The following is a 26,963-nucleotide window of genomic DNA, read 5'->3' as shown; positions in this document are numbered from 1 at the left end:
ATAAATGGATCATGAATTAAAAATGAAATTTTAAAAATTTAAATCCTTGCACTTAGATAACTAGCATGTGCGGGCTAACTCAACCAGCAAGAAGTTGACCAGTATAGTGTCTATTTTGACATTGCTCTGAGTGGTGAATAGGTGCCATTGCAAAGGAGGAGAGAAAGCAACATTAGTTTTAGCTGAATGTTCTCCTATGGCAGTAGCTGTGCACTGAATTGAACAGGAGACTACAACATAAGTGCAAGCCCACTTGAACCTTTGCCATTATTTTATGCAAGCATCCATCCATATTTGACCCTGAGTACTTTCTCTGGCAATCATCTTCTCCAGTAATTGGATACAGTCTTTACATTTCCTTGGAAATAGTACTTTCTTTCCCCATGAAGCATGCCTCAACCACCTGGCTCTCAGTTCTGATTGCCCAGAAACTTGTACACAAGAAATAAATGCAATCCAAATTGCTGTGTCTAGGACATATTTTGGGGTGGAGGTGGGAGCTGATTTGAACGGAGAGGACAAAATCTGATCCGTGTAATAAATATTTAGCCTTTTTGGAACTTTTTTGTTCCAAGCTAGTTCTAAGTTCAGAACGGGCGTCATACAAATTGTGTGACACTTCTAGAAAACATGGAAGGATGTCTTCTATGGAAACTTGTTCTCTTTGTCCTTATTCTCTCTTTTTAAAAGAATGTTTGTTATTTTAACTTTCTAGATGTCACAGTCATCAGTAGAGGCCATGGGAAATGAATTGCCAAGCAACACATCCCGGTTCAGACTAGATATGTTGAAGAGCAAGGCTAAAAGGTCACTGACAGAATCATTAGACAGTATTTTATCTCGGGTAAGGCTCTTTAATCTTGTTATCTTGTGTCTGATGGCATCGTATATGTTAACTGAAAGAATTTTTTTAACGTAGTGCAGATATCCAGTAATTTGATTGGTGATTTCTTAAAATAGAAAGGAGTGAAAAACATTGATGACTACACAAAAGGTTCACTTATTAAATTAGTACTTGGCAGTTATGCTTTTGCTAGTTTCCAAGTTGCTTGCAAATATCAGTGCGAGTGACCTTTTTGAATGAGGCTGTTGTTTCTTATGCAGAGCAAGGCTATTCTTAGTCCACTCAGGAAATTAAATTTAATAATGATCTCAGCACAGTGAGAACTTTGGGGGGTTATTGCAAGGAATCGTATGAACTTTCAGATTTCTTTATATATGTGTGCCTATATAATATGAGGATTTTCTTGGTAGGGGAATAAAGCCAAAAGTCAACTGGAAAGTTCTGGAAGTATTGATTTGGACAGCTCCTTATCTAGCACACAAAGCACAACAAGTAAAGTAAGTGAATAGCAAAACATAAAAAGTAACAATATATGTTACAATCTTTAATATTATTTACTAAAAGCCAGGTGGCCAGTTGGGGGCGCACAGTTGTATTATTAAACAGTGTTGAGTTTTATTTTGAAAACAATGAACAATTGTATTTGTTATCATAAACAGGCTAGTGGGGAAAAATAGTTTGCTGCTCTATAGCTTTCTTAGCTGCTCATATTTCTGTAAGTCACACTTCTAGCACATCAGTGACATAAAAGTTTACATAAACATACCTACTTGATCATCTGGATAGGATTCTTAGTCATCTCAGACACTTAATTGACAGGTTATATTAAAATCTAGGGCCTGCAGTTCCCTTCATTTTAACTTCCTTTTTTAATAATAATTTTTAATTAGTTTTCAATTACAGTCCAATAATAGCCTCATTATAATAATACCAATTTATAATACAATTATTAATACCAATCATTCAAATACCGAATTATATAATTTAGATAAAGTGGCCCCCCGCATGCTAGATTTGATGATGGTTTGATTATTTTCTTTATTTCTGCGTTCCAAAATCTTATTAATTTCAATTACATTCCACTCATATTAATAATCCCTTATATAACAACTGCAATATTAAGAACTTCTATTCGTGTTGACACATTAATAATTTATAAAACTAGAAGTGAGGAACTCAAACTATATCCTTGTTCTTCCTGTGTGTGCCAGTTCTGTCCATAGTGTTTCTTCCTGTCCTTGTAAGATGTTATGTCCTTCTTTCCCCTGGTTGTTGCTGTTATCCATCATGCCTTGTGTAGAGCTGATATCCCATTTGTAGAATCCATGTAAGGATATTATATGCCTATAAACTGGGCTGATCAGCTGTGTCAGGAAGAGGGTGAGGTCGAACTACTTTGGTTCGATGTTAGCTTGGATCCTGGCTGGGTCAGTCTATGTGGACCAGGTTTTAATAATGTTCTGCATGAGATAAATTCATATCATGGTATTGCAATTCCACCATGGAGTTAAGGTTGGAAGGTCACGTAAGCCTCTGAGATAAATCTCTGGCCATTTGGTTTCTCTCTCTCTCTCTGCTAAATGCCTATCTGCCTTTCCTTTCCTGAGTTTATTGCCTCTGGTTTCTCTGAGTGCATTCCTTCTTTTGTCTCTTGCCTCCTTTCATGTATTTCCTGCTCTGATGTACAGCAACCTGATCCTGTCTCACATGAGACCTGCATGGGGACTGTGTGGAGAGGTGCTGGCTTGATGTGATTGGAGCATTCGAATTTGGGGATGCACCAATTGGATGTCAATAAAAATAGTCTGCAGGAGGAGTGCGGGGTCACGTCACATTTTTTCCTCAGAGCTCTTGCTGGTCAAAGCTTTCCCATGTCCTTGTCTTTCTTTTGCACTCTGTGTATGCTCTGAACGCCACACCCATTGTTGTTCAAGAAATTTCTCCATCACTCCATCCCGTGCTTCGTTGTTTTGCAACTTTAACAACAGCTGCAAAAGTCACTCTGTCCCAGTAAATTACCTGTTGCCACCATTTTCCCTCTCAGCCTGGGAAGAAGAGCAGCCTGTCAAACTGCAGATGACTCAATAAAGAACCCTTATCAGTTCCTTGGCAGTTCACAGACTCCTGAGAGTCAGTGTGGTGTAGTGGTTAAGAGCTGTAGACTCTAATCTGGGGAACCGGGTTTGCGTCTCTGCTCCTCCACATGCAGCTGCTGGGTGACCTTGGGCTAGTCACACTTCTTTGAAGTCTCTCAGCCCCACTCACCTCACAGAGTTCTTGTTGTGGGGGAGGAAGGGAAAGGAGAATGTTAGCCGCTTTGAGACTCCTTCGGGTAGTGATAAAGCGGGATATCAAATCCAAACTCTTCTTCTTCTCCTCTTTTCATCCTTCTTTACAACTGCAGATATATGAGCAATTATACTTCCAATTAAATTAGCATTATTCTTAGCATTATTCAGTTCACTTTATAAATAAAAAAGGATGGGGAAGAGTAAACCTTTTGCAAAATAGACAGGCATCCCCAAACTTCGGCCCTCCAGATGTTTTGGACTACAATTCCCATCTCCCCTGACCACTGGTCCTGTTAGGTATGGATCATGGGATTTGTAGGCCAAAACATCTGGAGGGCCGCAGTTTGGGGATGCCTGAAAATAGAGCTTCTCTCCATTTTTCCTTTTTTTACACACAGAGTTCCATATGATGTTATATTCCATATTTATAATTCAAATTCTTCTGTCCTCGCTTGTACAAATATATTTTGAACTAACATTCAGAGGAGGGTTGCTGAATCATAAATGTAGAGAAGAAAACTTTAAATAAAGAAACTGTAGACTCCCCCCCCCCACCATCTTTTGCACTGAATGGAGGCTTAACTTAAGTTCAAACCTTAAAGTCCTCACAGTTGGTTTGTTCTGCAGTTTGTGGTCTCATCTCTTCTAGCATGTGCCTGTAGTACTTTAGTCCAATTAAGCTCTAGGACTTCCGGTCTGCAGCGCCGGTGAGCGGACGCAGGGACCTCGAGCTCCGAGGTCCCTGGCATCGCGGAGGGGGGGGGGCTGCCTCCATTAAGGCAGAGCAGAATTGGAAGCCCCTTCTTTTTAACTTCCTGTACATCTCCCATTCCAGGCCAGACTTACCTTCTGCAGCATGAGTATTTTGTTCATGGTTCAATTCATGTTTCGGATAAGCTTATGATTTGTAGCGTATGAATAACAACATATTCTTGGTAAACCCTTCTGGGCTTCCCAAACAGGAATGAAATCTCATTGGACAATGGAGAAATGAAATTGCAGAAGTGCAGCCATAAAGCATATATGATAGGTTCAGAGCAGCCTGAAAAAAATAACAGTTATCATTTCTATGCCATGCTTAATTATATGTGGATATATTTTATGTTGACAGGAAACATCTCTGTTTGAGAAAGAAGACCTTCCCCCAGAGAGCCCCCTCAAGGCAAATGGATCTGTAGGTGATCTCTCAAGTGAGCTAGAAAGCTCGTCTACTGAACAGTCTGCAAAATCAGCTTACCAGGGATTTAGAAGACGAGCTAATACTCTGACCCATGTGCCAACTGAAAGCCAGGAAGCCCCAGAACCCACTGAAGCATCTCCGACTGTTCCCCAAAGGAAACTTATGAGGTATCATTCGGTGAGCACAGAGACTCCAAACCAGCAAAAGTAAGGCTAAGTTTAAAACAGGATGCTGTGGGGGGAGAAATTTGGGCTAAATGTTTTAAGGTATGTCCATTTTTAGAGAAAATGAGATCTCTGGATAAGTCTGTCTCATATATCCAACCATAGCATGTTTCTGAACATAAATGTTAAAATTCTCAGATGTGACAAAGTGTTTTTCCATAGCAGGATGCTTTATAAATGAAACGTCAAGAAGTCTTTGGGTAACTCATCATTTGAAACCTTTGACATCCTCTCTGTCACACTAGTGCTCCTACTCATTGGGAAATATGAATTAGCTCTTAGACTTTGAGGAATATTTGTATCAAGGTCCATGATTCAGACGCTATAATCCATGCATGGGCTCTGTTACTTGCAGGTGTTTGCCTGTTATCATCTATTAGGGAAGTGCATGCAACCAAAGAAAATGTGTGTCATTTCCTTTCCAAGAACAGTATGGGAAGTTTTGATAGTACCTACAGAAATGAAGGCTAAATATCTAGTAACTATAAATATTTGTAAATTGGGCAGGAGGGATACATTCCTCTTATTTGCTGATAGATTGGTGCCCTGTCCTATTTTGCCCAGTTGATTGCATGGAACTATTTAACAATTTGACTGCAAGGTTTTTATATTTGCTAATCAGCACTCACTTCTCATATTCTTGTGTCAGTATGCTTCATAGGTTTTCTAAATGTTTGCACATGTTAGCTGTGTTGCTTTGCTAAAAATCCTGGTTTACTCTGGTTTGCCAGGAATATCTAGACTATTACAAATTGGGATTTGTGCCAAATCACTTTTTCTCCCTTACACATACCAGAAGTGGCAGAAAGAGGAGGAAGAGTGAAAGAAAGAGGTTCTATGGCTTTGGTTGGTTTCCTTGCCCTTTCTTTGAACCTTGTCGCTTGTTATATCTAGAGGGCTTTAGCATTACAACTATGGACTTGCAAATTGTTCATCAGTATCATTTTGCCACAATGCTATTTTCAACCTGCTGCTGCTTGCTCAGTAAAAGCTGAACTTGCTTAGAATGTTTTATTTCACGGTTCATCTTTGATCTCAACTTTTGTAACATAGGGCACTGCTGTATTGCTTTTGCTTGCATGTTACAGAGTTGGTAAAGTTTTATATACAGTGGAACCTCGGTTTATGAACACCTCGGTTTATGAATTTTCGGTTTATGAACACCGCGGACCCATCTGGAACGGATTAATTCACTTTCCATTACTTTTAATGGGAAAGTTCGCTTCAGTTTATGAACGCTTCAGTTTATGAACAGACTTCCGGAACCAATTACACCCATGTTTCAGTTTATGAACGCTTCAGTTTAAGTACTTCACGGACCCGTCTGGAACGGATTAATCCACTTTCCATTACTTTCAATGGAAAAGTTTGCTTCAGTTTATGAACGCTTACTCCGCGGACCGTCTGGAACGGATTAATTCACTTTCCATTACTTTCAATGGGAAAGTTCGCTTCAGTTTATGAACGCTTCAGTTTATGAACAGACTTCCGGAACCAATTGTGTTCATAAACCGAGGTACCACTGTATATAAAAAAGCCATGCTAAGTTTAACTTTAGACTATAATATACTTCCATTGCTTCAAGCACATATAGTCAAATGTTCTTTGCTCTGACCTTTGGTTATGCAAAAACCAAATAAGGTGTGCATCACTTTAATGTTAAATCTGCTAAATTCAGATTTATTTATCCTTAAATTGCTAGGAACTTGATCCTGCATTTGTGTTGCAATTACGGTACACAATTCTTCAAGGGAACTTCTTCCCACATTAGCTCCTTAGAATGACACCAGAAATGCATCCCCCCAAAGAGCATTAACATGTTTCAAAATGTTTAGGCATCCCTCCACTATACATATTGCATCAACAGTCCTGACCCTGCTTTATCGCCTGGTCTGTTGGGTGTGGTTGCTAATGGGCATGGAAATTGTTCAGAATCCGTACGTCAAAGCCTTGGCAATAAAACCTTGTTGACAACTCAAGGCCTGATGCAGGCTGGGAAATATATGTAGGAGAAACCAGCAATCATCCTTTCTGGACTGCAAAGCCTTCCCACAGTCTTGGAAGCTGTGCTCCTGTTGCTCACATGAGCGTTGAGAAAATGAGCCAGGTAATCTTGGCTTGTTTAGGGCTAGAAGAGGATCATTCCAAGAAGTAAAGCACTGGTTTGTGTTTGCTGCCTATTTGATTGCCATATGTCTGCCTTCTTACTAGGGACATCAGAAGATCTTTTTGGTTAAGCCAGGCACCATGGAGGAGGCAGAATCAATGGAAGAGCACTCCCATTGTCCCTGGTGCCTGTGCTGTTATTTAACATGGTTAATACAAAGGCAGTGATGTAGTGCATCTTTTTTTAATTCAGCTCTTTGCCCTTTTCTTTTTGTCTTTTTTAAATTTTATTTATGCTTTTCAGATTTATACATTTCACTAATTTTACAATCACTTTAACATTTCAAAACTTGACTTCCTTCCCCCTCTTTCTGCAGTTCCTTAAATTTATTTTTAATATCTTCTGCATATCCAAATTAACTTAATTTGCTCATTTATTCATCTACTTTAAATATAAAATCTTATAAAACTGCAGATTATTACAGTAATCCTGCCAATGTTCTTATCTGTTTACAATTTATCTGTAAATATTCAATGTTTTCTTTGATTTGTCACGTTTCTTTCTGTCTTACCTTTTGTTTAATCTTCCCTGCTGGAACCCTCCTTGTAAAATATGAACACACCTGGCAGCAGCTCTAAAAGTTCTTCTGATCAGTCATCACCGGCTCCTCCTCCTTCTCCTCCTCCAGCTCGTCTTAATCCCTCGGCCTCTTCGCCCAATTTCTTTAAACATTTTAGGCATAATTCAAGTGGAGAACAAAGTGGGCATGCTGTGCCAAAGAGGTGAGAGAAGAGATGTGGGGAGTTTGTTTATGATCCGCATTTTAAAGAACATTTCAAAACATAAAAACCACCAGAAACCCCAGTGGTTTCATGGTTTCACCTATATTGACGTGCTTTTCGTGCTTCATTTGAGGTTTTTCCTTTATGTGGAAGTAAAAATAAGTTCTCACAACCTTTGGTGGGCTATGTAGTTTGAGGAAAAGGAGTGGACTTTTTCCCTACTCTGAGGTGCATCTTTTGAAGCTTTCCTGTAGTGTCATTATCCCACACTCAGATTATGGTTTACTATGCTACTGCAAAGCTTGAGAAAAGCAGTGGGAATAGATTGACCTTAAATGTCCACTTGACGACTCTCTCCCGACTATTACATCAAGAAGGCAGGAGAGGAAGAAAGTTAAAATGCATTTGTTTGCTGCACACTTGGTGCTAGGAAAAAAAATACATGGATCCAGCCTAAATCTTCTTAATTCAAGTAAATTTCATGTAAGGGTCACATGGCAGCCCTACACAAACCATCATATTTGGTGATTTTCCTGCCACATTTCCCTTCTATTTCATGAGACCAACCCAAAAGAAACCACTGCTACCCCTCTCATTTCTGAGGGGCAGGTGAAAGCCAAGGTGATTTCTCCTCCCACTGATTCAAAAGTCCAAGAAGTGAGGTTTTGTATCCATTGCTGATTTGGAATAAAGCCCTAAAGGTAAAGGGGCCCCTGACCATCAGGTCCAGTTGTGTCCGACTCGGGTTGCGGCGCTCATCTCGCTCTATAGGCCGAGGGAGCCGGTATTCGTCCACAGACAGCTTCCAGGTCATGTGGCCAGGATGACAAAGCTGCTTCTGGTGAACCAGAGCAGCGCACGGACACGGCATTTACCTTCCCGCCGTAGCGGTCCCTGTTTATCTACTTGCACTTTGATGTGCTTTCGAACTGCTAGGTGGGCAGGAGCTGGGACCGAGCAACGGGAGCTCACCCCGTTGCAGGGATTCAAACCGCCGACCTTCTGATCAGCAAGCCCTAGACTCTGTGGTTTAACCCACAGCGCCACCTGGGTCCCTATAAATAAAGCCATAAAGAGACGTAAAATGTCTTGCAATGTTAGCCTTCGATTTCTTGTTATTTGTTTTAACACCTACAAGTTTTATTTTTCTGGTTTGTTATTTGTTTTAACACCTACAATTATTATTATTTTTCTGGTTTAATACTGATCAGTTTTTTTTCCTGTTTTGTGTTTTTGTTCTCAATTTCACCTGGTATACTTACACTTCCTCCTTCTGAACTTCCCCCTTTCAACTACTCTCAGCACCTCCTACCGTTCTGCTCTACAGAAAAAGCTTCACTCTTCCTCTTCTGTGCCAAACTTCTTAAAATTTCTGGCTCCTGTAGATGAAAATAACACCTCTGACTTTAGGAACACAAAAAGGTAGGGTTCTCTTCCTGCAGCTGAAAAATCTGTGATTGCTTAAGAAACTTTGTCTCAGACTGCAGTGGGAATTGTTAAAAGTTATAATTGTTCAAATGTGGTTGGTGTGGTAATTTAATTAAAAAGCCATTTCACTTCAGTGTATATTATTCATTTTTATAAATAATATAGATAATGTGAAGACCATGGCTTTTCTAAAGTTATGTGATGGCAGTGATTCTTATAAAGTAAGCTGCCGTCCTTATTCAGTAGCTTTTCAGTGACTGCTGTTTGTTAACAAAATGGGTCAAAGTTGTAGTTTCTCACATTCCACACGAACCCTCCCTACCTACTGTGTGTTCAGAAACTCTCTCAAAGGGCCAAAGTATACATTTCATTAATGCTAGCGCTTTTATTTTGGAGGAATTGCAGCTGCAGGCCCTGATTTGGTGCCATTTCCCCAATCTGGAGGGGAGTCCCTCACCAGTTTCCTTTCTGCCCCACCTTGCCTACTGTGAATCCACATGACAAAGCTCTTTGCATTTCCTTTGGAGATGAATAGCAGCTTTTTCTTCAAAGGAAAAGCAGCAGTGTTAAGCACAGCTTTCTAAAAGGGTGATTAATGCATCTCATAGTAGTTTGACTCAAAATGACTAACAGAAAATAAAGAACTGCAGTTGGAAAGAGGACAACAGTTTACCTGAGAAGAAAATTGTAAACAGCAGGGTGCCAATGGCTAACGGTCACCAGCAAAAGTGAGGCCATTGCAAGAAAGTTGCCGTAATACTGACTATGTGTGGAAGAATGTTCTACTTGCAGCCGGATTCGCAGAACCTGGGAAAGTGATTTAGAGTTTGATGTCTTAGGACAGGGGTCAGAAACCTTTTTCAGCCGTGGGCCGGTCCACTGTCCCTCAGACCATTTGGTAGGCCAGACTATTTGGGGGGGGGGGGATGAACAAATTCCTATGCCCCACAAATAACCCAGAGATGCATTTTAAATAAAAGGACACATTCTACTCATGTAAAAACACACTGATTCCCGGACTGTCCACGGGCCAGATTTAGAAGATGATTGGGCCACATCCGGCCCACGGGCGTTAGGTTGCCTACCCCTGACTTAGGATGTCACCTTATGGGGATTGCTGTTGCATAATCAAGAAAGGGGGGGGGGAATGTTATGCGGTAGCTTTTTCTCTGCAAAAAGAGGGGTGCAATAAAAATTTGGGGGGGGGAGTAAAAAAAAGAACCCATAGGCCTCTTCTTGGAGGTTTATATTACATTCTTCTCACTCTTACTCCCACTGCTTCATTTTTATAAAAGGATGTTCAGGGTTCAGAGCACAAGACTCTCCATGGGCTGTTTTTGTCAGAGGTATTTGGGGTGAAAGGGGTAGCGCTAGCAACTTAACTAAAATTAAATATTAGTTTCACATGGGCCCAGCATTTCTCTAAAGTGGCCTGCTTGTTACATGAAGAACTGGTGGTGGTTCTTTGTTGCTGCAGATACTTAGGAGGATTTGTTCATTCTGCTTGATGATTTCAAAACATATTGCAGTTAACTTCATTTTACAATTTTTACTGGAACGATAGACAAATCTGGTTCTGATAATCCTTCTAATTTTAGTGACTACAAGCCCAAGTCAAGTGAAGCAGCTTCTATCTATGAAAGCCCTGTGAGGACCCGGCGGCATTCATGGAGACAACAGATATTCTTAAGAGTGGCAACCCCACAGAAAGGATGTGATTCTCCTAGTTGGCACGATGGTAATGGTCTTCCTTAGATAAAAAGAACCTGCCTAACTTATGCTACAGATAAAAGATCTAATCTTTTTTGTGGATGGACAATATCATGAGTTTCCAAAGAACAGATTCATAATTAGTGAATTTACTGATCCAGCAGGATTCTTCTTGATGTTCTTTCAACTCGGAAGTATTTAAAAAGCAGCCTGAGAAGGCAAAGTGTTCTCAATTTAATTTGTTGTATTTGATACAAACATTTTCATGCCAACAGCAGATGTCCCATTAATATCCTGGCATTACCAGCTACATCAGGCATAGGCAAACTCGGCCCTCCCAATGTTTTGGGACTACAACTCCCATCATCCCTGACCAGTGGTCCGGTTAGCTAGGGCAGTGTTTCTCAACCTTTTTTGGGCCACGGCACACTTGTTCCGTGAAAAAAATCACGAGGCACACCACCATTTAAAAAGTTAAAAAATTTAACTCTGTGCCGCCCTATATTATAATTATGACTGTAAGAAACGCTTGCCAAATATTGCTTTCCGGTGGGTCAGTGATGTGTATTGGCGGCCGCCAGGCTCGTTTGCACTGAGCTTTGGGAAAGAGGAGGAGAAATATTGCTTTCTGGCGGGTCAGTGTTGATTATTGGCGGCCGCCAGGCACGTGACAATGCAAATCGCCCTTCTCGTCGCGGCACGTCGCGGCACACCAGCCAGCGTCTCGCGGCACACTAGTGTGCCGCGGAACAGTGGTTGAGAAACGCTGAGCTAGGGATGGTGGGAATTGTAGTCTCAAAACATCTGGAGGGCCAAGTTTGCCTATGCCTGAGCTACATCCTCTAGCACCACTTCCTGCTATTAATCTGATTTGTAATTATGTTGGCAGCAGGCACTAAAACTACACAACCTGAGGAGGGAAAATGGTGGTGGTTGCTCTGCTAAATTGTGCTTGCTGTTTTCAACATGTACACTAGGTGGCACTGTTTCTTCTGCTTGTGATTCGAGAAGATTAGGAGTTGCTCAGTTTGAGTCCCTTGTGCTTTTAAAGGTCAAATGTCTCATGATTTGGGTTCTTAAGGAATCATAGCAGCCAACTCTAGGGGGCCGTGGGTGCTTGGTCACCCACAACAATTGTGGGGGCCAGGCACCCAGAAAGTCAATGAGAAAACCAGCAAGCGGGAAAGAAGCAGTTCAACTCAACCTCCGCAGCCAGCAAGTGAGGGGGGTGTTTCAGACAGGGAGGCAGAGTCTCTCTGCTGTCAAGTCCGAGCCCCTCCCCACGGAAAAGGGTGCCTCACTGACTCTGGAGAGGAGGAAAAGGAGCTGCTGCTGCTGCTGCCACCAGCCTCCACAACCTGGATGTGCAATGTCACATGCACTTGCCTGCACATCATGCATGTGTGCATGTGACGTCGCACGTCTGGCATGGCACCCCTGTAATGAATTAAGACCTTCTTTTACTTTTAAGAATGGAATGACTGTTGTTTCTAGCAGTGCTTTGCTTTGGGAGGATTTAGATTCTTGCATTGAAAGTAAGGAGCACAGATGATCAAAGCTCCGGAATATGCTAGTAATGCTGGCTATGATCCATAGAGGCCCACACATGCAAACAGAATGGGTGGTGACTGTTTTTTCCGTCCAGCAGAAGCTTCTTGTGTCTTACAGGATATACCTTCTGTCCTTTGAAGTGGCTTTTGAAGGGGTGGGGTGGGCTGCACATCATGTGCCGCACTTTGACACTGTGTTCATGTTACGTGCTTTTTTAAAGGAACTACTGTACTGAGAATAAAGTCCAGTTGAGTTTGATAAGCTCTGTATCTGATCCAGATTTTGTAGGCACTGTTTAGCTAAATGCAGGACTATGTGTAAGGAAGAGCTCAGAACTGGTTACTAGATAATAAAATTTAACATCCTTAGAAACTGTTATTCTTTTAAAATAATGAGCTGCTGCTTCTACAACAGTGGCAAAAATGGGTACCTGTGTGTGCTTAAATATCTTAAGCAAAAGACAGAGTGGTAGGATTTGCGATTTGTGAGGAGGGGTGGGGGCTCTAATTACCTCCATTGTTCTTCCTTCCCTATAAGTACTGGAAGCAAAATAAATTATCTGAAAATGTTCATAGTTTACACATATTGCAGATACGCAGAATTTCTGTCAGCACACAAGACCTGATTAAATGTGCAGGTTTTTTTCTAAAGTTGCTGTCACAGTGGCCGGAGTGGACTACTTCAGAGTAACGACGCTACGCAGCTCTGCATTTTATTCTTTTATTGGTGCTGCGTATTTACAGTGCTCAAGTCATTGCTATTTACACGGAGTGATGTTGTCAGTCGGTTTCAGAACCTCCTAATGGCTTTTGGCGCGTCTTTCTCCAACACAAAAGCTTTGGCAGACCCATCCTCTTTCCCCTCCTCTTTCTGCGTAATTCCGGAGTTGGGGGGATGGGTCTCCCGCCCTTATTCGCCCCTTCCTGTCCCACCTGGGACCCTGGCTCCTCTACCTTGCCTGAGCCTCGGACACGACTTCCTGCTTCCCCACTGGAATCGGAACTCTCTCTGCTTCCCCCTGTGCTCGGGGATTGGCTTGAACTTAGGAGGGGAGGGACTTCGCGATATCCCCTGTCCCTCACATCCACCCCCCTCCCAAGCTCTCCTTCACCCCTCCCCAGGTCCCCCCCAGGTGTCGGTGACGACTGGAAGCCTAAGAACTCAGTGCTTTCCGAGCCCGTTGGCGTGAACACCTCCCCCCAGTCCTGCAAGCCCCCCCCCTTCCGCCTGGGAGGACGGGAATCCCAAAAAGTCTGTGGCGTCAGAGCTGGTGGGGGTAAAAATGTTCTGCCAATCTGCTCCTTCCTCTGACTGGGTGGATCTCGGTGACACCCATACCTCATCCTCTGGTTCCTCAAACTCCGCTTCCCAGCGCCATGGTGAACTGCTCTCCCGTGCTTCCTCCCCCTCCCCCTCCCTTTCCATGTGCCAGGGCTTGGGTCTATGGGGAAAAAGGGCGTGAAATTCTTCTACCAGGAATTCCTCCTGTATCTGAGTGGCTGGGACCCATTCATTCTGGGACGGTGGAGCATCCTCCCATGCCATGAGGTACTCCAGGCCCCCCACCCCCCACCTTGAATCCAGGATGGCTGTGGCCTCATTGAGTTGCTCCCTGCCTTCCCTCTCCCCCCCTCCCTCAGGGGTTTGTTCGCTGTCTCGGAGCCTGCTGCTTTCCCTGTACGGTGACAGCAGCGATCTATGAAACACTGGGTGCACCCTCATGTCCTCTGGCAGTGCCAGCCTGTATGCCACCGGGTTGACCTGTTGCGTGACCGTGAAGGGGCCCAACCTTCTGGGCGCCAGCTTTTTGCATCGCCCTCTGATGGGAAGGCCCTCCGAGGACAACCAAACTTTGTCCCCCACCCTAATGACCTCCCCCGGTCGCCTGTGGCGATCTGCCCCCCTCTTGTACGCTTCCTTGGCTCTCTCCAAGTGTTCTCTGAGCTGCTGGTGCACCGTCTCCAGTTCCTCTGCCCAATCCTCAGCCTGTGGGCCCTCCTCCTCCTCCTCCCCCTCCCTCTCAGGGAAAGATCTGAGGTCACGCCCGTAATTGGCCTTAAAGGGCGACACCCCTGTGGAGACGTGCACCGCATTGTTGTAGGCAAATTCTGCCAGTGGCAGGCGATCCACCCAGTCCGTTTGCCTCTGGCTGACGTAGCATCTCAGGTACTGCTGCAGAATGGCATTGACCCTCTCCGCCTGTCCATTGGTCTGCGGGTGTCTAGCCGTCGACAAGCTGACCTCCACCTGCAGGAGGTTCATGAGCCGCCGCCAGAACCTGGAAACAAATTGGCGGCCACGATCCGAAATAACCCTTAAGGGTAATCCATGCAGTCTGAATACGTGATCCACAAACAGTTTGGCTGTCTCTTCTGCCGAGACCGCCCTGGCACACGGTATAAAGTGGCACATTTTGGACATGAGGTCCACCACCACCAACACTGCGGTCTTGCCCCTGGAAGAAGGCAGATCTGTGATGAAGTCCATGGACACCACTTCCCACGGCCTGTGTGGCGTGGCTAAGGGCTCCAGCAATCCCGGTGGCGCTGCTCTGACCACCTTTGCCCGCTGGCAGGTGTCACAGCCCCGTACATAGTCTCGAACATCTTCCCGCACCCCTGGCCACCAGAAGTGTCTCATGACTAGGTGAGTGGTTTTGTCCCTCCCAAAATGACCCGCCGTTGGGTTGTCGTGCATCTGCTTGAGGACCGTACGTCTAAGCTGGGTGGTGGGCAGGTACAGTGCACCCTTGTAGAAAAGCAGCCCCCTGCGTTCTGCAAAGTCTTTTGCCTGCTCCCCCCCCCTTCTCAGTTCTCTGCAGATGCGGTTGGCAAATTCATCCGCTGCCGTCAGTGCTGTGAGTTCTGCCTCGCTCACCACTGCTGTTCCGCAGGACCATGCTGACGGGGGGAAAATGTGCCTGGGTGCCGGTGGCGCCTCCTCCTCCATGTATTCTGGCTTGCGGGAGAGGGCATCCGCCCTGACATTCTGCTCTCCCGGGATGTAGTGTATGGAGAAGTTGAAGTTCGAGAAGAACTCTGCCCACCGTATCTGCCGCTGGTTGAGCACCCTGGCAGTTCTCCAGAACTCCAGGTTCTTGTGGTCTGTGCACACCTGGATGGGGTGCTTGGCGCCCACCAGGAAGTGTCTCCAGTGCTGGAACGCAGCGTGGATCGCCAGAAGTTCCCGATCAAACACTGTGTAGTTTCGCTCTGGCTGAGTCAATTTCCTGGAGAAGAAGGCACAGGGTCTCCACTCTCGGTTGGCGTCCAGTTGCAACAAAATGGCGCCCACAGCTTTATCAGAAGCATCTGTCTCCACGCGTAGGGGCGCGTCCTGAACCACGTGGAACAGGTTCTGGTCTGAGGCGAACACCCTCTTGAGGCTTTCGAACGCTGCTTGCGCCTCTGGTGTCCACCTGAACTTCTGCTTGCCTCTCAGGCAGTCAGTGATGGGAGCCGTAACGCGAGAGAAGTTCTTGATGAACTTCCTGTAGAAGTTGGCGAAGCCTAGTAGGCGTTGGGCATCTTTGCGAGTCCTGGGGCTGTGCCAGTCCAGGATGGCCTGCACCTTGTCCTTGTCCATCGCCAGCCCCTTGTCTGACAGCTTGTAGCCCAGGAAGTCCACCTCCTTGGTGTGAAACTTGCACTTCTCCAGCTTCACATACAGGTGGTTCTCCTTCAGGCGCTGCAACACCTCCCTGACATCTTTCACGTGCTGCACTGGGTCGTTGGAGTAAATAAGGATGTCATCCAGGAAGACCAAGCATTTCCTGAAGAGGAGGGACCCCAGGACGTGGTGCATGAAGGCCTGGAAGCATGCTGAGCCCCCTTGCAACCCGAAGGGCATCACCAGATATTCAAAAGAGCCCAGAGGCGTGAACATCGTGGTTTTCCATTCATCGCCTTCCCGGATCCTGATCAAGTTGTACGCCCCCCTCAGGTCTAGCTTGGTGAAAATCTTACCCCTGCGTGCCGCTGTCAGGAGATCATCCACTCTGGGCATGGGGAAAGCCACTGGCTCTGTCACCGAATTCAGCCGTCTAAAATCCACCACAAGACGGCGCTGTTGCGTGTCTTTCTTGTCCACCCAGAAGACTGGGCTGCCCCCTGCTGCCTTGCTTTCTCTGATGAACCCCCGCTTGAGGTTCTTGTCGATGAAAGCGCGCAGATCCTCCAGTTCCTGGTCTGACATGGCGTACAGCTTGGCTGGGGGTATAGTTGCCCCTGGCACCAGGTTGATCTGGCAGTCAAAAGGCCTGTGCGGGGGTAGGTGGTCGGACTCCGCTTCGCTGAAGACCTCCTGCAGGTCCCAGTACGGCTTGGGTATCGCCTCACCCCCTTTGACGTGCATGGTGGCCACCGTGGCTATCGGAGGCCCCTCCCCTGGTTGGTGCTGCATGCAATGTTCCAGGCAAAAGTCCGATCCAAAAGTGATGCATCTCTGGTGCCAACTGATGGAGGGGTCGTGGCGCGCCAGCCAGCTCATGCCCAAGACGATGGGGGGGTCTGAGATGGTGGTGACGTTGAATGCCAGTGTCTCTGAGTGCCTCCCCACCGTCATTCTCATGGGGGGGGGTTTGATGAGTGATGGCCCCTCCCAGCAGCTCTCTGCCGTCAATGGTTGCCACGTGCAGAGGAAAATCCAGCTGCAGAAGCTGGATCTGGTGCTCTTCTGCAAAGTTTCTCGAGAAGAAGTTCGCTGACGCCCCACTGTCAATTAGGGCGAGGACTGTCAGGGGATAGCCATTTGGAAGCGTGAGCGTCACTTCTAGAACCACTCCTGCTCTGGGAGGGGTGGGCTGGCTCTGCTCCTCTCTGTGCGGGTGGGTGGGCTGGGGCTGTTGTCTGCTGACTGTGCCTGGCTGCGGCCCCTTGTCTCCTGCAGCCAGGCTTTCCCGTTTCCCTGCTGTGGTGCTGCGTCAGTGGGGGAGGGCACAACCGTTCCCGCCTTTCCTTGCCACTCCCTGCGATGTGGGCAGTCTCTGACGAGATGCTGGGGGGAGTTGCAGAGAAAGCAATTCCCACCCCTTCCCTCCTTGCGTCTTGGCGCCGCTGGGGTTTGAAAAGCCCGCGCGCGCGCGCTATCAATCTGCATGGGTTCCTGGTCCTGACTGGCCCCAGGCGTGGCTTGAAAGGGTTGTTGGGGGAGTGGCTTCTCCTGCGACCGTGGGAACCAAGCCCGCTTTGCGCGCGTTGCTTGCTTGTCGCTCCACCGGGATTCCTGTCTCACCCCCACCGCCAGAGCCGCTTTGCTCAGCTGATCCATATTACTGGGCTTTGGACCTCTCGAGAGCTCATCCTTCACCTCCTCATGCAACCCCAAGTAGAACGCCGCTTGCATTGGGGGGGACTCAAGTTCCCACCCCAATCTGTGCACCAGCATGGTGAATTTCGCCCAATACGCGCGAACTGTCATATTTCCTTGGCGTAAATTATGAAGTTCCTCCTTAGTCTGATCCATATGACTATCGGACGAATACATCGTTTTCAAACCTTCTAGAAATAGTTTGACATTCTTCATGCAAGGATTCCTTGTTGCAATTAACGGTCTTAGCCACTCCCTGGCTGCCCCGGTAAGGTGCTCCACAATAAACGCTACCCTGTGCTCATCATCAGGGAACTCATCGTGGTGCAGCTCAAGAGCATACACAATCTCAGTCTCAAAGCCCTGAAATTCCCTCGGGTCTCCATTGAACTTGCTTACTAGGGTCCCGGCTCTCCTTCCTGGCAGCACTTGGACTTGGGGTGCCCCTCCCGCCTTGTTTTTCTCTGCATCCAGCTTGTTTTGGAGGTCTACCGCCACCGCCCTTAATTGCTGCTCTTTTTCCTGAAGCGCTCTCACCTGTTCCGCAAGTTGTAGCCGGTCGTCCTGGACCTTCTTAGTCTCCTCTTTAGCTGCCTTCAATTCCCCCTGCGCCTGCAGCGACAGCTGCTGCAGTTCTTGCTGGGCTTGCTCCGCGATCTGCCGCCATTTCTCCGCCTCTGACACGCTCATCCCGGCAACTCCAAAGTAGCCCAAAAAGGATTAGGAGGTTGCTGTCACAGTGGCCGGAGTGGACTACTTCAGAGTAACGACGCTACGCAGCTCTGCATTTTATTCTTTTATTGGTGCTGCGTATTTACAGTGCTCAAGTCATTGCTATTTACACGGAGTGATGTTGTCAGTCGGTTTCAGAACCTCCTAATGGCTTTTGGCGCGTCTTTCTCCAACACAAAAGCTTTGGCAGACCCATCCTCTTTCCCCTCCTCTTTCTGCGTAATTCCGGAGTTGGGGGGATGGGTCTCCCGCCCTTATTCGCCCCTTCCTGTCCCACCTGGGACCCTGGCTCCTCTACCTTGCCTGAGCCTCGGACACGACTTCCTGCTTCCCCACTGGAATCGGAACTCTCTCTGCTTCCCCCTGTGCTCGGGGATTGGCTTGAACTTAGGAGGGGAGGGACTTCGCGATATCCCCTGTCCCTCACAGTTATTTACAAACGCTAATCTGTATTAGCACAACAGCACACTGATTTAGTTTGCTTTGCTCCATTTTTTGCTCTCACAGTATTATTATTGCCCTTTTACCATTTAGGAACTGAAGCTGAGAAATAATCACTTTTCCAGTGCCAGCACAATGTGTTTGTGGAATATTTAAATCCTCAGCCTAAATCTCTCCCCCCCCCCCCCCCCGATTAAGCATATTGCTCATATGGACATTCATGTACATTTCCATTGACTTCACTGGAATGAGTCTTCCAGTACAAGAATCAATTCTTGAATTATTCTGTTTTGATTCTTGGCATCCTAAAAGTACTGTGGTATTATCGCAATATGTATCCAATTAAGCGAATCTTTCCGTTGTGCCCAAGGTATTCAGAATATCCGGTGGAATGTTTGACTTTTTAAAAATTAGAACAGTTGACTTCCTGCGACATCATAAACTACTTCTGAGAGATTCTTTGGTTTTGTGTTTTTGGTAAATTTCACTAGATATTACAATTACTAAGTGTAAAGTGACTTGCATTGCATAGTGATGGCATGCAAGCCACTTTAATCTGCTTCCAGGATTAGCTATTCATTTGCACCCCTACCTTGCACAGACTGAGGTATTTTCTCCACAGCATCACAAACCTTTATTATTGATAAATTGTAACTGATGCTTACCTGAGGTTTTGATCTAGAAATCCAAACTAAAAACATTTAGATACCAATAAAAGACTTCTGAATGCTTCTTTCTTGTTTTGTCACCATATAAAGAATACTCTGAGTTGGGTGAACTTCCACCCAGATCACCATTGCAAGCAGTTTGTGAAGATGGCCCCTTTAGGGCACTAAAAGAAGAGAGGAAGAGGACACCCAGAGAGCTTCGGGAACTGTGGCAAAAAGCAATTTTGCAGCAGATACTACTACTTAGGATGGAAAAGGAAAATCAAAAGTTGCAAGGTAAGTAAATTACTGGATCAAAAACGTGAGGAATGGCAGGAGCAGGGGAACCCATTGGACTTGTGACTATGGCAATAAATAAGTGTTCTAGAAGAATGGCTGATAACGTTTGCCTTGTGTTTATTCAGAATCCTTTCTTCCCAATATCCTGTCATGTTTGCTTTCCTTCTTTTGCTGTACTTTACCCATAGTTTGTTTACTTTATCTTAATAGTCTCTTTGCTTGTTTTATCAGTGGCTACTCTTAGCCTAGTTCCTGGAAGTGCTGATAAGGTGCTCATTTTCTGACTCTTTTGGCCCGTGGCTTTGGTATATTTGGATCCACCTTCTAGATGCTTAAAGTCTGCTGAGTCATTCTGAGTGAAAACATCCCAAGACTTGAGCTCGCACTTTGAGAGGCACTGGCTATAAACTAGTACTGGTGGAAATTGAATGTCATCCTACAAATATTTTAAGTGCAATAGGGACACTTATAAAACAACAAAAACAACCCCAAAATATTTATTTCTGCCTTGTATCCTAGACTATAATCCATGAAATAGGCAAAAATGGAAGACAGAATGACCCCATGACCCTCTCCTCCATACATGCCTTTTCACAACTTCTGTGGCTACTCACAGCTACGATCTGTCTGCTGCATTAAGTGGCATTTCCCCCCCTTTCTCCTTTACTGCATGGCCTAGGTAAGGTGGTATTAAGCAAATTTATTTTGTCATGATCCGGAAATTGGAGGCAAGGAGAAATCCTTTATTCTTTGTTTGCATATGGTTTTAGCATGCCACTATACTGTGCAATCTTGAAAGGAACTGGCAAAACCAAACTGGAAAAGAAGTATTCTTCAATCTGTAAACTGAAGTTGCAGTGGAGGACTAAGGCTGCACTCTCCTATAGATTGTCTCACTCCTATAATAAATGAAAGTGCTGTTTTTTATGATGCATAATGCTATTAAATCATAAAAGTGACAGCATTCTTATGATGTATTGGAATAATATGTCCCAAGAATGACAGTGTGCTGGTAATGTATCATCACAGCAAGGGCTTGTTGTGCATATATCAAAGCAGACATCATTAAAGTGATAGCTATGATATGACAGATTACTTTTTAAATATGGTTCCAAGTTATGCTTAGTGTCCAGGCACTGCTTTTAATGCTGCCCTTTAAGTAGAAGGAAACACAGTGCATTAACTTGTCTTTTTTCCATCTCCTTTTGCTTTGGTCCCTGTGTTCTAGTTCTCTCTCTATAGGGTTGCTTTTGGCATATGGTAATCCCTAACCCTAACCCTTTCATCTACAGAAAAAGAGCAATGCAGTCAATTTGCATCTTACGCATGGGTTACCTTCTGGGGATAGTGTTTAAAACCGAAATCATGTATAGTCAAAACAACCCTTTAAAAACTAGAAAGTGATCCATAAAAAACATAGTGCAGCATTTACCAGTGCTTTTAAGCCCTCAGACTTGCTTACCAAACTCTGGGAACCTCTTGCAGGATCTTTGGGGCCCATCCAAGATCTCATGAGAGCTTCCCAGAGCCTGCATGTGAACCTCCCAGAACTTGGTAAGCAAGTCTGAGAGCTTAAAAGCTCTTTTTTCCACACTGGGAAACCCCAGCGCAGAATGAGCTTGTAAGCTGTCTTCCCTCCTTGCATTTAATTTGTGCGATTTCAACTGGCTAGCCTTCAGCTGTGTAAAGTTGCGGGTTGACTGTACTTTCTGTCCTCAAAATGCAATCAGTCCCTTATGTCCAGGAGATCTTGTAACAGCAAAGCCTTCCCTTCCCTCTTGGCAGCTGGGCAGCAAAGAGCCTCAGGTTAGGCAGTTATCTCTCTCTTAGCCTGGCAAGACCCAGAATAGACGGTTGGGACTTCTCCTCCTTTGGCCCAAGGTAGTGCTCACAGCATTTCATTTATTTATATACCGCTTGACCGTAAGTGGTTTACAGAAAATAAAACCAACATTAACATGGTAGTAAAAGTTGAAAACAGGTATTTTAAAAAAATGAAAATGTAATTACAACCACCAGTTAAGCTGAAAGCAGATTAAAACATCTGCATCTGAAAGGACTTTCCTGAACAAAAATGTTTTTAGCAGGTGCTGAAAAAAGTACAGTGAAGTCACTTGATGTCAGTAAGCAGGGAGTTCAGTTTTCCCTTCTTATTTTTTTATCTAATCCTGACCCCACTTAGCACCTACCCACATGATGCTTTTGTAGGAACACTGACTGTATGGCTCATGCTGGCTGCATTTGCAGACTAACAACAGTTTTCAGCTTGGACTCAAGTCTGTACTATTTTCTATGTGAAAACAGTAAACAGTGCAGGTAAGATGAACATTTTCAGTAACTTCATGCAGTAAACTGCTAGTAAGGACAAGCCCTAGTATGACACCTTTCAAAATGCCCATAATGGGGCAGCAGCACATTGAATATGAATCAGTAGCATTATCGTATTCTTATATTACCTTATTTCCCCTTTGAAGCAGCTGAAACACGCTTGCCTTTTTTGAGTGTCATGCTTCATTACGCTGACATTTTCAGTTAATTGTCAAAGCTCCATTTATCATATGCTGAATGTCATTAGCATGTACCTCTTTAATCTTTTTTGTCTAGCTTCTGAAAACAATCTGCTAAACAAACGTCTGAAGCTTGATTATGAAGAAATCACCCCATGCCTCAAAGAGGTAACGTTGGTCTGGGAAAAAATGTTGAGTACGCCAGGAAGGTCAAAGGTGAAGTTTGACATGGAAAAAATACATTCTGCTGTTGGAAAAGGTAAGTGTACTGAATTATTGCAGACATGCGCACACATTCTTGGAAAGTTAACTATCAGAACACCTATTTAAATAATGCAGGTAATGTATTATATGAATATGGCTGCATTTCATGAGTCTGCAAGTGCTTGGGGTTCATTCACTCTCAGTGCTCATGGAATAGACTTCGAAAACTTGGCGGTTGCCATGGACATAGTAAGCTGTGTTTTTCTGTTCACTTGTCCCCATCTCTTCTCAGTGAGGATAAATGGGATGGAACAGCAGACAGCTTCATTTGGGAACTATGCCTCAGTGGGGTGACATACTGCTGAGCAAAAACAGAAAGGGTGTGCTTCATTAGCATTCCTCACCCTTCAAATTGTGCCTACCTTTCAGTGAATATTTCACACTACTGTATGCAGAAATTTGTGGACCAAGGACTGACTCAATAATGACTTTAGAAGAGGGAAGAGAGAGAACATCTCAACACCCCTTCTACATTCATTAACAGATGTTCTAAACATCATTGGAACAAAGCAGTATCTTTTCCATTAACTTCCTTCCTTCCTAATCATAATGGGCAGTGGGAGATAGTATATTCACCCTACTTTGTCCTTGGTGATTTGAGAAAAGAGGGATTTTCTACCTCAAGATCTCCACCCTGCCTTGAACTTTAGCCCTACCACCACCACTTGTCGTTTAGTACTGCTCTTGATAATTTGGCCCACACGTAGGGTTTAATAGCTAAATTATGTGAGTTAAGGGGCAAATTATGGATACTGTAGTTGACACAGATGGCTGGTACAGTGATAAATAGTATGTGTCCCCCCCCCCCCATTCTAATCAATTCTTTTCTTTTCCTTTTCCTTTTTTGGTTCCTATTGCCTTTTGGGAAGGAGTTCCTCGACATCACCGGGGTGAGATCTGGAAGTTTTTAGCAGAACAATACCAGCTTAAGCCTCAGTTTGCAAATAAACAGCTACCAAAGGATACACCTTACAAAGAACTCCTAAAGCAGCTAACCTCTCAGCAGCATGCAATACTTATTGACCTAGGTAAGTCTACAAAAAATAACAATAACCCTGACATAATACTTAGCATTTTGTGTTCTGCTGGGAAGGTACACTTTTAAAGTCATGATTTTATTTAAAAGCTATTGTTCTGTTGCAGTCTATATGCATTGATGAACTCCCTAGGTTGGAGACAATGCCTGGTGCTCAAAAGTATTGCATGGGGTGTTCAACATCATGTTTCTTTTTAAAGGGCAGATTAAAAAGTGGAATGTGGGTCTAGGTCTCATGACTGCAGAGGAGGAACTTGAAAACATAAACAGATATATGATACCTGCATCACAGGGGGTTGGACTAGAATACCCTTGGTGTCTGTTCCAGCACTACAATTCTATGATTCTAAAGATTCAGAAACTCAAAAGGGTTTGAGTGGCATTGGGAGTAAGTCTGCTGCATATAGTTTCCCTCCAACGAATCTACCAGTCCCCAAAGAAGCACTTATAAAAGCATGTAAGGCAACCCATGATTTGCCCGGGGGTTGTGTTCCAGGTCATCACATGTGACGGTGGAGTGCAGATAAGCCTGCCCCCTTTTCCAGCCACTTCCGTGTCACCACGGTGTGCACAGTCACACATCAATTGAACTCACGTAAATCGGTTGCTTCCTGTCTAACATAACTTAAAATCTCTTAAGTAAGTTCTAAAATAACTTCATTATGCGTCTGTTTGTTCCAATGCTGTGTAAATGATGACAAAACTCAGAGGAATAGTTCCTGACCACTCAAGCAGTAAGACACAGTGTAAAAAGTCTAGACCTGCACAAATACAAAAAAAAAAAACCACAACCCTGCACATTTTACTCTATACTGTATAAACTAATACAGATAAAATGTCAGTGTAATGAAACAACTTCTGAATATAATGATAAAATGCACTGCATCCTCTGCACTTCCTGTGCCTCCTACACTTCACGTTAGTGGGGACTTTTTCTCCATTCCCCACAGAATATAAATGGCAACAGCCCAAGATTAGCAAGGCACAGAAACACGTTGCTATGAGTTTCCAGTGTCTCACTACAAAAATGAAAATGTTCCCAACACATTTTGAGTGTAGTCTCTTTGTTTAGGAAAAATGGGTTTAAAAACAAAATATGCACAATACTAAAAATGTATGGATCTTTCATTATCCAACATCACATCAAATTGTATCCGAGTGTTAGAGCATTTCAAGTTAAGACATGTTGAGCTGTCTGTAAGCAGTGATTAAAAGGGGTTTTTTTTGAAAAAGAAAGAAAGTATGTATTAATATTATAGCTATACATTTAAATTAGATTATATAGATATTGGCTGGTTTATATTCAAGGGTAGTTTAACAGTTTTTTAGAATAAAAAACATATTTAGTATTTGCTAATATTTGAAGCTAAATGCTTAGATCCCTTCATTTGAATGTAGTATTGGATTGTGCCTGCTTTCCACTGAAGCTGTATCTTTTAGCTGAGTCACACATACTTTTGCTTGTTTCTTAAGCCTCTTTCTGTGAAAACAAAGCCTATGGTTGAAATGTTTTGGGAACATTTTCTCCTTGCGTTGCATGGTACTTGAAGAGTGGCTTAGGAGCCTGTGCAAATTGCCTTTCACCACAGTTAATTCAGCCAGCTTCCATGTGAGTTTTAAGATCAGACACATCAGATTGCTGCCTTAATCCATATCCTTCCAAGAAAAGGTGTATTCCAGAAATGCCTGTCATCAGTTGTCATGTAATAAGAAAGAAAGGGGGAAATATTAAGTACTCTTCTTGTTCATTCTTATTATTATGTCTTTTCCCATTTTGGATATCTTTTCCCTTTCCTAGTTAGCTCATGCTTTCAAAGTGACTCTGTTGAGCAAGACTTTCTGCCAAACAGGAGACATTGAATAGAACTGTTCAGCGTGTGTTGGAACAACTCCTACTTTGGGCAGGGAGGTAGCTGCTGCAATACAAGCTACTCTTCCAGTTGGGAAGCAAAGCACGCTACATCTGCAGAAACACTCGGTTTCCTGCCAGCCTGGGCAGTGAGCAGCCAGACCCAGAAATCAAACAGTCTCTTCCTAGTGTACAGTGTGCAGAGCACTACTGTAATCTGTTTGCAGGAAGACTTAGCTTCGGGCTTTGTCTTTGTTTTTGAAATAAGAGAGCCCTGATAGCATCTGGCAAGGCAACACACCTCCCATAGATGCAATGTTCCGGAAATTAAAGGGTGGGGTGAGATTTAACAAGTGCGAAGCTACAAAAGACTGCTTTAGCTGCACTTGAAAGGATGTGGGGGATGCAGGAATAAATCTACCTCCAGTGTATTTTAATTTGGAAGAAAAGAAAAACTGGTTGTTTCTCTTGCTTGCTTTCAGAGTGGCAAACATTTTCTTCCCAGTCCTCATGGGACATTTACATGGATCCCCTAATCTGATTTGTGATCCCAATTTGTAAATCTGGATCAGATCCGTTTCAGGCCCATTCGGACCAGGAGCCAGATCACAATCTGGCAATTGCAAATCTTCTAGGTGGTTCCTACAGAGGGGATCAGTCCTGAAAAGGACTCAAGTGGTTTTTCATGATAGCCAACTTTAAAGTTTAACATATTTTCAGATTAAGTGGACATAATGTTCTTGTTTTTTCACATGAAATATGAAAACATGGGGATTAGCCCTTCAAAATTTGACTACCTCCAATGGTTTTCATGTCACCTTTAAATTAAAAGACATTGGTAAGACTCTGAGTGTGCCATGGTGCCAATTCTCATGCTCCTTGTGTTTATCATGTTCCTGCCATCAATATTTCAAAAACATTCAAGGTATTTTATTTAATTAGGTGTGAGGTAATGGGCATGAGCAGTCAGCATTAGGCAGACACTGGCAGGCTTGCAGTGAGGGGGATAATACAGGTACAGGAGTCTTTTAAGGGGCAGATTGCCAGCAATGAGAAACACACAACATATTCATAGGAGTCACAGACGAGACCCTGTCATATAGAGTGCAAAGTCTATGTTGGATTTAAATCATTCAACCTATAGCAGGCTTCCTCAAGCTCAGCCCTTCAGATGTTTTTGGCCTACAACTCCCATGATCCCTAGCTAGCAGGACCAGTGGTCAGGGATGCTGGGAATTGTAGTCTCAAAACATATGCAGGGCCAAGTTTGGGGAAGCCTGATCTATAGTATCAAAGCAATTAGACTTTATAGTTTATTAGACAAGCGACCTAACAAAATTGTTTGCTTCACACGAACACATGGCATGTTTGCTTTATTAATATTTGTGTTGCTAACCCCAATTCTTAATTTTTACAGGCCGCACCTTTCCGACGCATCCATATTTCTCAGCCCAGCTTGGAGCTGGGCAGCTGTCACTTTACAATATCTTGAAGGCCTATTCCCTCTTGGATCCAGAAGTTGGCTATTGCCAGGGCCTTAGCTTTGTAGCCGGTGTGCTGTTGCTTCATATGAGTGAAGAAGAGGCTTTCAAGATGCTCAAGTTCCTTATGTTCGACATGGGCCTGAGGAAGCAGTATCGACCTGACATGACAATTTTACAGGTTGGAGCTCCAGATTGCATTTATTTTGCTTTTTTTTAAAAAAAAATGCAACAACATAAGAATTATATATTGCGTTTCCACCCAATGTTCATAAAAAGAAA

General features: G+C 44.2%; 1 protein-coding gene and 1 long non-coding RNA gene across 11 annotated transcripts in view; one reads left to right on the top strand and one right to left on the bottom strand.

Moving 5' to 3' along the window:
- Positions 1-26,963, top strand: part of TBC1D1 (TBC1 domain family member 1) — a 116,424-nt gene that overhangs the window by 54,831 nt on the left and 34,630 nt on the right. For 5 of the 8 annotated variants that reach the window (XR_009558179.1, XM_060278924.1, XM_060278918.1 and 2 more), the window contains 10 exons: positions 716-844; positions 1,255-1,341; positions 4,247-4,521; positions 7,276-7,428; positions 8,731-8,850; positions 10,455-10,594; positions 19,356-19,541; positions 22,149-22,310; positions 23,185-23,343; positions 26,618-26,862. Coding sequence is in view for 7 of the 8 variants with exons in the window: in XM_060278924.1 (XP_060134907.1) it covers positions 716-844; positions 1,255-1,341; positions 4,247-4,521; positions 7,276-7,428; positions 8,731-8,850; positions 10,455-10,594; positions 19,356-19,541; positions 22,149-22,310; positions 23,185-23,343; positions 26,618-26,862 (1,656 nt within the window). In the remaining variant the exon portion in view is untranslated. The remainder of the gene's footprint in view (positions 1-715; positions 845-1,254; positions 1,342-4,246; positions 4,522-7,275; positions 7,429-8,730; positions 8,851-10,454; positions 10,595-19,355; positions 19,542-22,148; positions 22,311-23,184; positions 23,344-26,617; positions 26,863-26,963) is intronic. The other 3 variants (XM_060278921.1, XM_060278922.1, XM_060278923.1) reach the window with 3 other exon arrangements.
- Positions 6,065-19,385, bottom strand: LOC118083453 (uncharacterized). Of its 3 annotated transcripts, XR_009558180.1 has the most exons (3): positions 19,263-19,385; positions 9,530-9,663; positions 6,065-8,807 (listed from the first exon to the last, which is right to left on the bottom strand). It is a non-coding gene; the product is annotated as an uncharacterized LOC118083453 (long non-coding RNA). The 3 variants fall into 3 exon arrangements; XR_009558182.1 differs by lacking the exon at positions 9,530-9,663 and having other exon boundaries at positions 19,263-19,366; XR_009558181.1 differs by lacking the exon at positions 19,263-19,385 and having other exon boundaries at positions 9,530-9,718.

Source organism: Zootoca vivipara, chromosome 9, assembly GCF_963506605.1.
Source record: "Zootoca vivipara chromosome 9, rZooViv1.1, whole genome shotgun sequence".
Taxonomy (NCBI): Eukaryota; Metazoa; Chordata; class Lepidosauria; order Squamata; family Lacertidae; genus Zootoca; species Zootoca vivipara.
Note: the sequence above shows the minus strand (reverse complement) of the source record. Positions and strands in the feature narration are given on the sequence as shown.